This window comes from Cherax quadricarinatus, chromosome 96, assembly GCF_038502225.1.
Source record: "Cherax quadricarinatus isolate ZL_2023a chromosome 96, ASM3850222v1, whole genome shotgun sequence".
In the NCBI taxonomy this organism is placed as follows: domain Eukaryota; kingdom Metazoa; phylum Arthropoda; class Malacostraca; order Decapoda; family Parastacidae; genus Cherax; species Cherax quadricarinatus.
In genome coordinates this window covers 755,641-767,811 of record NC_091387.1, presented here as the reverse complement: position 1 = coordinate 767,811, position 12,171 = coordinate 755,641, and the positions used below count along the sequence as shown (strand labels likewise).

Here is a 12,171-nt window from a genome sequence, read left to right as displayed (position 1 = left end):
GAGTGTATTGTGAGTGTATTATGTGAGTGTATTATGCGAGTGTATTGTGAGTGTATTATGTGAGTGTATTATGCGAGTGTATTGTGAGTGTATTATGTGAGTGTATTATGTGAGTGTATTATGTGAGTGTATTATGTGAGTGTATTATGTGAGTGTATTGTGAGTGTATTATGTGAGTGTATTATGTGAGTGTATTATGTGAGTGTATTATGTGAGTGTATTATGCGAGTGTATTATGCGAGTGTATTATGCGAGTGTATTATGTGAGTGTATTATGTGAGTGTATTATGTGAGTGTATTATGTGAGTGTATTATGTGTGTGTATTATGTGTGTATTATGTGTATGTGTGTATATTGTGTGTATATTGTGTGTATTATGTGTATATTATGTGTATGTGTGTGTATATTGTGTGTATATTAATGTTGTATGTGTGTATTATGTGTGTATTGTGTGTATGTGTGTATATTGTGTATTATGTGTGTGTATTATGTGTATTATGTGTATGTGTGTATATTGTGTGTATATTGTGTGTGTATTGTGTGTATATTGTGTATTATGTGTGTGTATTATGTGTGTATTATGTGTATATTGTGTGTATGTGTGTGTATTGTGTGTATTATGTGTATATTGTGTGTATGTGTGTGTATTATGTGTGTATTGTGTGTATTATGTGTGTATTATGTGTATGTGTGTGTATTATGTGTGTATTATGTGTATATTGTGTGTATATTGTGTGTGTATTATGTGTGTATTGTGTGTATTATGTGTGTATTGTGTATATTGTGTGTATTATGTGTGTATTATGTGTATATTGTGTATTATGTGTATATTGTGTATTATGTGTGTATTGTGTGTGTATATTGTGTGTATTATGTGTATATTATGTGTGTGTATTGTGTGTATTATGTGTGTGTATTATGTGTATATTGTGTATTATGTGTATATTGTGTATTATGTGTATATTGTGTATTATGTGTGTATTATGTGTGTATATTGTGTATATTATGTGTATGTGTGTGTATTGTGTGTATTATGTGTGTATTATGTGTATATTGTGTGTATTATGTGTGTATTATGTGTGTATTATGTGTGTATTATGTGTATATTGTGTGTATTATGTGTGTATATTGTGTATATTGTGTGTATGTGTGTGTATATTATGTGTATGTGTGTGTATATTGTGTGTATTATGTGTGTATTATGTGTATATTGTGTGTATTATGTGTGTATATTGTGCGTATGTGTGTATATTGTGTGTATTATGTGTATATTATGTGTATGTGTGTGTATATTGTGTGTATATTAATGTTGTATGTCTGTATTATGTGTGTATATTGTGTAATTGTGTGTATTGTGTGTATTATGTGTATGTTATGTGTGTATTATGTGTGTGTATTGTGTGTATTATGTGTGTATTATGTGTATATTGTGTGTATTATGTGTGTATTATGTGTATGTGTGTGTATTGTGTGTATTATGTGTATATTGTGTGTATTATGTGTGTATATTGTGTATGTGTGTATATTGTGTGTATTATGTGTATGTGTGTATATTGTGTGTATTGTGTGTATATTGTGTGTATTATGTGTGTGTATTATGTGTATTATGTGTGTATTGTATTATGTGTGTATTGTGTGTATTATGTGTGTGTATTATGTTTATTATGTGTGTATTGTGTGTATTATGTGTGTATTGTGTGTATTATGTGTGTATTGTGTGTATTATGTGTTGTATTGTGTATTATGTGTTGTATTGTGTATTATGTGTTGTATTGTGTATTATGTGTTGTATTGTGTATTATGTGTTGTATTGTGTATTATGTGTTGTATTGTGTATTATGTGTTGTATTGTGTATTATGTGTATTATGTGTGTATTGTGTGTATTATGTGTGTATATTGTGTGTATTGTGTATGTGTGTGTATATTGTGTGTATTATGTGTATGTATTGTGTGTATGTGTGTATATTGTGTATATTATGTGTGTGTGTGTATTATGTGACTGTATTATGTGAGTGTATTATGTATGTGTATTATGTGAGTGTATTATGTGAGTGTATTATGTGAGTGTATTATGTGACTGTATTATGTGAGTGTATTATGTGAGTGTATTATGTGAGTGTATTATGTGACTGTATTATGTGAGTGTATTATGTGTGTTATGTGAGTGTATTATGTGACTGTATTATGTGAGTGTATTATGTGAGTGTATTATGTGACTGTATTATGTGAGTGTATTATGTGAGTGTATGTGAGTGTATTATGTGACTATTATGTGACTGTATTATGTGAGTGTATTGAGTGTATTGTGAGTGTATTATGTGAGTGTATTATGTGAGTGTATTATGTGAGTGTATTATGTGAGTGTATTATGTGAGTGTTATGTGAGTGTATTATGTGAGTGTATTGTGAGTGTATTATGTGAGTGTATTATGTGAGTGTATTATGTGACTGTATTATGTGAGTGCATTGTGAGTGTATTATGTGAGTGTATTATGTGACTGTATTATGTGACTGTATTATGTGAGTGTATTATGTGAGTGTATTATGTGAGTGTATTATGTGAGTGTATTGTGAGTGTATTATGTGAGTGTATTGTGAGTGTATTATGTGAGTGTATTATGTGACTGTATTATGTGACTGTATTATGTGAGTGTATTGTGAGTGTATTATGTGAGTGTATTATGTGACTGTATTATGTGACTATTATGTGAGTGTATTATGTGAGTGTATTATGCGAGTGTATTATGTGAGTGTATTATGCGAGTGTATTGTGAGTGTATTATGTGAGTGTATTATGCGAGTGTATTGTGAGTGTAGTATATGAGTGTATTATGTGAGTATTGTGAGTGTAGTGTATGAGTGTATTATGCGAGTGTATTGTGAGTGTAGTATATGAGTGTATTGTGAGTGTAGTGTATGAGTGTATTATGCGAGTGTATTGTGAGTGTAGTGTATGAGTGTATTATGCGAGTGTATTGTGAGTGTAGTATATGAGTGTATTATGTGAGTGTATTGTGAGTGTATTATGTGAGTGTATTGTGAGTGTAGTATATGAGTGTATTATGTGAGTGTATTGTGAGTGTATTATGTGAGTGTATTGTGAGTGTAGTATATGAGTGTATTGTGAGTGTAGTATATGAGTGTATTATGTGAGTGTATTGTGAGTGTATTGTGAGTGCATTATGCGAGTGTATTGTGAGTGTAGTATATGAGTGTATTGTGAGTGTATTATGTGAGTGTATTGAGTGTATTGTGAGTGTAGTATATGAGTGTATTGTGAGTGTAGTGTATGAGTGTATTATGCGAGTGTATTGTGAGTGTATTGTGAGTGTATTGTGAGTGTATTATGTGAGTGTATTGTGAGTGTATTATGTGAGTGTATTGTGAGTGTATTATGCGAGTGTATTATGCGAGTGTATTATGCGAGTGTATTATGCGAGTGTATTGTGAGTGTATTATGTGAGTGTATTATGTGAGTGTATTGTGAGTGTAGTATATGAGTGTATTGTGAGTGTATTGTGAGTGTAGTGTATGAGTGTATTATGCGAGTGTATTGTGAGTGTATTATGCGAGTGTATTGTGAGTGTATTATGTGAGTGTATTATGTGAGTGTATTGTGAGTGTATTATGTGAGTGTATTATGTGAGTGTATTGTGAGTGTATTATGCGAGTGTATTGTGAGTGTATTATGTGAGTGTATTATGTGAGTGTATTGTGAGTGTATTATGCGAGTGTATTGTGAGTGTATTATGTGAGTGTATTGTGAGTGTATTATGCGAGTGTATTATGTGAGTGTATTGTGAGTGTAGTGTATGTATTATGCGAATGTATTGTGAGTGTATTGTGAGTGTATTATGCGAGTGTATTATGTGAGTGTATTGTGAGTGTATTATGCGAGTGTATTGTGAGTGTATTATGTGAGTGTATTATGTGAGTGTATTGTGAGTGTATTATGCGAGTGTATTGTGAGTGTATTATGTGAGTGTATTATGTGAGTGTATTGTGAGTGTATTATGCGAGTGTATTGTGAGTGTATTGTGAGTGTAGTATGAGTGTATTATGTGAGTGTATTGTGAGTGTATTGTGAGTGTATTATGTGAGTGTATTATGCGAGTGTATTGTGAGTGTATTATGTGAGTGTATTATGTGAGTGTATTGTGAGTGTATTATGCGAGTGTATTATGTGAGTGTATTGTGAGTGTATTATGTGAGTGTATTGTGAGTGTATTATGTGAGTGTATTATGTGAGTGTATTGTGAGTGTATTATGCGAGTGTATTATGTGAGTGTATTGTGAGTGTATTATGTGAGTGTATTGTGAGTGTATTATGTGAGAGTATTGTGAGTGTATTATGCGAGTGTATTATGTGAGTATTGTGAGTGTATTATGTGAGTGTATTGTGAGTGTATTATGTGAGTGTATTGTGAGTGTATTATGCGAGTGTATTATGTGAGTGTATTATGTGAGTGTATTGTGAGTGTATTATGTGAGTGTATTGTGAGTGTATTGTGTATTATGTGAGTGTATTATGCGAGTGTATTGTGAGTGTATTATGTGAGTGTATTATGCGAGTGTATTGTGAGTGTATTATGTGAGTGTATTATGCGAGTGTATTATGCGAGTGTATTGTGAGTGTATTATGTGAGTGTATTATGCGAGTGTATTATGAGTGTATTATGTGAGTATTATGCGAGTGTATTGTGAGTGTATTATGTGAGTGTATTATGCGAGTGTATTGTGAGTGTATTATGCGAGTGTATTATGTGAGTGTATTATGTGAGTGTATTATGTGAGTGTATTATGTGAGTGTATTATGTGAGTGTATTATGTGAGTGTATTATGCGAGTGTATTGTGAGTGTATTATGTGAGTGTATTGTGAGTGTATTATGTGAGTGTATTATGCGAGTGTATTGTGAGTGTATTATGTGAGTGTATTATGCGAGTGTATTGTGAGTGTATTATGTGAGTGTATTATGTGAGTGTATTATGTGAGTGTATTATGTGAGTGTATTATGTGAGTGTATTATGTGAGTGTATTATGTGAGTGTATTATGTGAGTGTATTATGCGAGTGTATTGTGAGTGTATTATGTGAGTGTATTATGCGAGTGTATTGTGAGTGTATTATGTGAGTGTATTATGCGAGTGTATTGTGAGTGTATTATGTGAGTGTATTATGCGAGTGTATTGTGAGTGTATTATGTGAGTGTATTATGTGAGTGTATTATGTGAGTGTATTATGTGAGTGTATTGTGAGTGTATTATGTGAGTGTATTATGTGAGTGTATTATGCGAGTGTATTATGCGAGTGTATTATGCGAGTGTATTATGCGAGTGTATTATGCGAGTGTATTATGCGAGTGTATTATGCGAGTGTATTATGCGAGTGTATTATGCGAGTGTATTATGCGAGTGTATTATGCGCGTGTATTATGCGAGTGTATTATGCGAGTGTATTATGCGAGTGTATTATGTGAGTGTATTATGTGAGTGTATTATGCGAGTGTATTATGCGAGTGTATTATGCGAGTGTATTATGCGAGTGTATTATGCGAGTGTATTATGCGAGTGTATTATGCGAGTGTATTATGCGAGTGTATTATGCGAGTGTATTATGCGAGTGTATTATGTGAGTGTATTATGCGAGTGTATTATGCGAGTGTATTATGCGAGTGTATTATGCGAGTGTATTATGCGAGTGTATTATGCGAGTGTATTATGCGAGTGTATTATGCGAGTGTATTGTGCGAGTGTATTTTGTGAGTGTATTATGTGAGTGTATTATGCGAGTGTATTATGCGAGTGTATTATGCGAGTGTATTATGCGAGTGTATTATGTGAGTGTATTATGTGAGTGTATTATGTGAGTGTATTATGTGAGTATTATGCGAGTGTATTATGCGAGTGTATTATGCGAGTGTATTATGCGAGTGTATTATGTGAGTGTATTATGCGAGTGTATTATGTGAGTGTATTATATGAGTGTATTATGTGAGTGTATTATGCGAGTGTATTGTGAGTGTATTATGTGAGTGTATTATGTGAGTGTATTATGTGAGTGTATTATGCGAGTGTATTATGTGAGTGTATTATGTGAGTGTATTATGCGAGTGTATTGTGAGTGTATTATGTGAGTGTATTATGCGAGTGTATTATGTGAGTGTATTATGTGAGTGTATTATGTGAGTGTATTATGCGAGTGTATTATGCGAGTGTATTGTGCGAGTGTATTTTGTGAGTGTATTATGTGAGTGTATTATGCGAGTGTATTATGCGAGTGTATTATGCGAGTGTATTATGCGAGTGTATTATGCGAGTGTATTATGTGAGTGTATTATGTGAGTGTATTATGTGAGTGTATTATGTGAGTGTATTATGTGAGTATTATGCGAGTGTATTATGCGAGTGTATTATGTGAGTGTATTATGCGAGTGTATTATGTGAGTGTATTATGTGAGTGTATTATGTGAGTGTATTATGCGAGTGTATTATGCGAGTGTATTATGCGAGTGTATTATGCGAGTGTATTATGTGAGTGTATTATGCGAGTGTATTATGTGAGTGTATTATATGAGTGTATTATGTGAGTGTATTATGCGAGTGTATTATGCGAGTGTATTGTGAGTGTATTATGTGAGTGTATTATGTGAGTGTATTATGTGAGTGTATTATGCGAGTGTATTATGTGAGTGTATTATGTGAGTGTATTATGCGAGTGTATTGTGAGTGTATTATGTGAGTGTATTATGCGAGTGTATTGTGAGTGTATTATGTGAGTGTATTATGCGAGTGTATTATGTGAGTGTATTATGTGAGTGTATTATGTGAGTGTATTATGTGAGTGTATTATGTGAGTGTATTATGTGAGTGTATTATGTGAGTGTATTGTGAGTGTATTATATGAGTGTATTATGTGAGTGTATTGTGAGTGTATTATGTGAGTGTATTATGCGAGTGTATTGTGAGTGTATTATGTGAGTGTATTATGCGAGTGTATTATGTGAGTGTATTATGTGAGTGTATTATGTGAGTGTATTATGTGAGTGTATTATGTGAGTGTATTGTGAGTGTATTATGTGAGTGTATTATGTGAGTGTATTATGTGAGTGTATTATGTGAGTGTATTATGTGAGTGTATTATGTGAGTGTATTATGTGAGTGTATTATGTGAGTGTATTGTGAGTGTATTATGCGAGTGTATTATGTGAGTGTATTATGTGAGTGTATTATGTGAGTGTATTATGTGAGTGTATTGTGAGTGTATTATGTGAGTGTATTATGCGAGTGTATTATGCGAGTGTATTATGCGAGTGTATTATGTGAGTGTATTATGTGAGTGTATTATGTGAGTGTATTATGTGAGTGTATTATGTGAGTGTATTATGTGAGTGTATTGTGAGTGTATTATGTGAGTGTATTATGCGAGTGTATTATGTGAGTGTATTATGTGAGTGTATTATGTGAGTGTATTATGTGAGTGTATTATGTGAGTGTATTATGTGAGTGTATTATGTGAGTGTATTATGTGAGTGTATAGCAAGATTGTTATATACAATAATCACTCTTGTTCTCCCACAGTACATAATGAACATGAGTGAGGATGATCCACGCAGAATGGAGGAAATACGGAAATACGCTGCCATCTACGGCCGGTTTGACTGTAAGAGAAAACCTGAGAAGCCGTTGACCCTACACGAGGTGGGTAGTTGGGAGGGGCAGTGTGGGTAGTGGGTTGTGAGAGGGGAGGGATGTGGGTAGTTGGAGGGGGAAGGGAAGTGGATAATAAGAGGGGAAGTGGGTAATGGCAGGGGGAGGGAAGTGGATAATGGGATGGGGTATAGAAGGTAGAGGGGGAGAGGTGTGTAGTGGTAGGGGAAGGGAGGTGGGTAGAGGGATATGGGTGGGGGAGGGAGTTATGAAGGAAGTAGGGGATGGGGAAGAGGAGTGGAGGTGGATAATGGGAGGTAGATGGGGGGAGGTGGCTTGTGGGATGTTGGTAATTAAGTAATGGGTGGGGGAAGAAGGGGTTAGAGTTGGTGGGTAAGTGTTCTACAGGTGTGTACTAACAGTGTTGTTACCTGTTACATGCGTGTACTAACAGTGTTGTTACCTGATACATGCTTGTATTAACAGTGTTGTTGCCTGTTACATGCGTGTACTAACAGTGTTGTTGCCTGTTACATGCGTGTACTAACAGTGTTGTTGCCTGTTACATGCGTGTACTAACAGTGTTGTTGCCTGTTACATGCGTGTACTAACAGTGTTGTTGCCTGTTACATGCGTGTACTAACAGTGTTGTTGCCTGTTACATGCGTGTACTAACAGTGTTGTTGCCTGTTACATGCGTGTACTAACAGTGTTGTTGCCTGTTACATGCGTGTACTAACAGTGTTGTTGCCTGTTACATGCGTGTACTAACAGTGTTGCCTGTTACATGCGTGTACTAACAGTGTTGCCTGTTACATGCGTGTACTAACATTTTTGTTGTCTGCTACAGGTGTCGGTCAACGAGGCTGCAGCGCAGATATGCAAGTACATGCCGGCACTCTTGACGAGGCGAGATGAGTTATTTCCTCTAGCACGACAAGTTGTTAGAGATTCTGGCTACCAGTACTCCAAGGGCCATTCCAGGTCAATATTTTTAATCTCGTTTACACCATTATATATATATATATATATATATATATATATAAATATTTGAAAATAGTCATAGGGGAGTTGAATGATAGCTCTAGGCCTTTCGTGTTGCAATCAACACATCAGAAGCTTGCAGTGTTGCAGAGGAGAGATCCAAGCAACATTGCAAGCTCCTGATGAGTTGACTGCCTCACGAAAGGCCTTGAGAGATTCACCATAATGAAATCAATAGTATTTTTTATTAAGATTGATTCCTTTATGTTTCTCTCAACTTGCTTATCAGTAAGGACACCCAGGTGATGTACAGGTGTCTTATTCATCAATAAGGACACCCAGGTGATGTACAGGTGTCTTATTCATCAATAAGGACACCCAGGTGTTGTACAGGTGTCTTATTCATCAATAAGGACACCCAGGTGTTGTACAGGTGTCTTATTCATCAATAAGGACACCCAGGTGTTGTACAGGTGTCTTATTCATGAATAAGGACACCCAGGTGTTGTACAGGTGTCTTATTCATCAATAAGGACACCCAGGTGTTGTACAGGTGTCTTATTCATCAATAAGGACACCCAGGTGTTGTACAGGTGTCTTATTCATGAATAAGGACACCCAGGTGTTGTACAGGTGTCTTATTCATCAATAAGGACACCCAGGTGTTGTACAGGTGTCTTATTCATCAATAAGGACACCCAGGTGTTGTACAGGTGTCTTATTCATCAATAAGGACACCCAGGTGTTGTACAGGTGTCTTATTCATCAAAAAGGACACCCAGGTGTTGTACAGGTGTCTTATTCATCAATAAGGACACCCAGGTGTTGTACAGGTGTCTTATTCATCAATAAGGACACCCAGGTGTTGTACAGGTGTCTTATTCATCAATAAGGACACCCAGGTGTTGTACAGGTGTCTTATTCATCAATAAGGACACCCAGGTGTTGTACAGGTGTCTTATTCATCAATAAGGACACCCAGGTGTTGTACAGGTGTCTTATTCATCAATAAGGACACCCAGGTGTTGTACAGGTGTCTTATTCATCAATAAGGACACCCAGGTGTTGTACAGGTGTCTTCATCAATAAGGACACCCAGGTTTTGTACAGGTGTCTTATTCATCAATGACACCCAGGTGTTGTACAGGTGTCTTATTCATCAATAAGGACACCCAGGTGTTGTACAGGTGTCTTATTCATCAATAAGGACACCCAGGTGTTGTACAGGTGTCTTATTCATCAATAAGGACACCCAGGTGTTGTACAGGTGTCTTATTCATCAATAAGGACACCCAGGTGTTGTACAGGTGTCTTATTCATCAATAAGGACACCCAGGTGTTGTACAGGTGTCTTATTCATCAATAAGGACACCCAGGTGTTGTACAGGTGTCTTATTCATCAATAAAGCGCCAGAGATTGCATATAATTCTTAGTCATTGAGAGTGAGGACTGTGTAGGCTTGATACTCCGTCATCTGAGACGGTGTTTTAGATAAGAGTGTGACGGGTGTGTTCTGGTCTCCCCCAGCAGGTCCCAGACCATTGTAGGTCGTGAGGAGGAGCCCAGAACCAAGAGAACCAGGTCAGACTCAGGTCACGACGCTGGTGACCTGAAGAACGACCTCCAGTGGAAGAAGAGACAGGTGAGTCGCACTTTCTCACGTTCTGTATACACCCACACCTGTGTATAACTCGGTATGCATACAAGGAGTGTATATGTCAGTGTTCATGCCGTAGTCTATGTATATATCAGTATACACATACAGAAGTGTGTATATCTCAGTATACACATACAGAAGTGTGTATATCTCGGTATACACATACAGAAGTGTGTATATCTCAGTATACACATACAGAAGTGTGTATATCTCGGTATACACATACAGAAGTGTGTATATCTCAGTATACACATACAGAAGTGTATCTCAGTATACACATACAGAAGTGTGTACATCTCAGTATACACATACAGAGGTTTGTATATCTCAGTATACACATACAGAAGTGTGTATATCTCAGTATACACATGCAGAGGTGTGTATATCTCGGTGTATACACATCCAAGGAAGGGGGGTAGCTCCAGTTCCTGGGATCGAGAGCTCTTTGAGGGACGAAGTGTAAATAATTCAGATTTAAGTTCTTGATTTAAACATTCTTCCCAATTAAAATAAATCTGTGAGTGTGTATATATATATATATATATATATATATATATATATATATATATATATATATATATATATATATATATATATATATATATAATTACCTTAACAAAACTCTCTGACTGTTTCTAACAGGAGCGACTGGAAGCTATCAGTGAGGAGCTTCGGCACATGAGTGAGAGAGCGGAGGAGGTGAGAACCAGTTTGAGCTCTGGTGGAGGTGACATAAGTGCTCTAACCTCCCAGATGGATGCTCTACAGTCTCGACATTCACAGCTGACCCTTGAGCAGAACGAACTTCTAAAAGCTCAACGCAAGTGAGTGGTTACATTTCGATATATCTGTGTTGGTAGGTTTGTGAGGTGACTGGTGGCTAGGGTGGTGTTAGCCAGTCTTGGTGGCTAGGGTGGTGTTAGCCAGTCTTGGTGACTGGTGGCTAGGGTGGTGTTAGCCAGTCTTGGTGACTGGTGGCTAGGGTGGTGTTAGCCAGTCTTGGTGGCTAGGGTGGTGTTAGCCAGTCTTGGTGACTGGTGGCTAGGGTGGTGTTAGCCAGTCTTGGTGGCTAGGGTGGTGTTAGCCAGTCTTGGTGGCTAGGGTGGTGTTAGCCAGTCTTGGTGGCTAGGGTGGTGTTAGCCAGTCTTGGTGGCTAGGGTGGTGTTAGCCAGTCTTGGTGGCTAGGGTGGTGTTAGCCAGTCTTGGTGACTGATGGCTAGGGTGGTGTTAGCCAGTCTTGGTGACTGGTGGCTAGGGTGGTATTAGCCAGTCTTGGTGACTGGTGGCTAGGGTGGTGTTAGCCAGTCTTGGTGGCTGGGGTGGTGTTAGTCTTGGTGACTGGTGGCTAGGTTGGTGTTAGCCAGTCTTGGTGACTGGTGGCTAGGGTGGTGTTAGCCAGTCTTGGTGACTGGTGGCTAGGGTGGTGTTAGCCAGTCTTGGTGACTGGTGGCTAGGGTGGTGTTAGCCAGTCTTGGTGACTGATGGCTAGGGTGGTGTTAGCCAGTCTTGGTGACTGGTGGCTAGGGTGGTATTAGCCAGTCTTGGTGACTGGTGGCTAGGGTGGTGTTAGCCAGTCTTGGTGGCTGGGGTGGTGTTAGTCTTGGTGACTGGTGGCTAGGTTGGTGTTAGCCAGTCTTGGTGACTGGTGGCTAGGGTGGTGTTAGCCAGTCTTGGTGGCTAGGGTGGTGTTAGCCAGTCTTGGTGGCTAGGGTGGTGTTAGCCAGTCTTGGTGACTGGTGGCTAGGGTGGTGTTAGCCAGTCTTGGTGGCTAGGGTGGTTTTATCCAGTCTTGGTGGCTAGGGTGGTGTTAGCCAGTCTTGGTGACTGGTGGCTAGGGTGGTGTTAGCCAGTCTTGGTGACTGGTGGCTAGGGTGGTGTTAG

At 37.6% G+C, this 12,171-nt stretch overlaps 1 protein-coding gene across 12 annotated transcripts in view; it reads left to right on the top strand.

Moving 5' to 3' along the window:
- nab (NGFI-A-binding protein homolog) overlaps positions 1 to 12,171 on the top strand; it is a 1,330,987-nt gene that overhangs the window by 1,238,131 nt on the left and 80,685 nt on the right. For 10 of the 12 annotated variants that reach the window (XM_070104957.1, XM_070104964.1, XM_070104962.1 and 7 more), the window contains 4 exons: positions 7,580 to 7,699; positions 8,499 to 8,632; positions 10,161 to 10,275; positions 10,933 to 11,114. In XM_070104957.1, the coding sequence (XP_069961058.1) occupies positions 7,580 to 7,699; positions 8,499 to 8,632; positions 10,161 to 10,275; positions 10,933 to 11,114 (551 nt within the window). The remainder of the gene's footprint in view (positions 1 to 7,579; positions 7,700 to 8,498; positions 8,633 to 10,160; positions 10,276 to 10,932; positions 11,115 to 12,171) is intronic. The other 2 variants (XM_070104966.1, XM_070104958.1) reach the window with 1 other exon arrangement.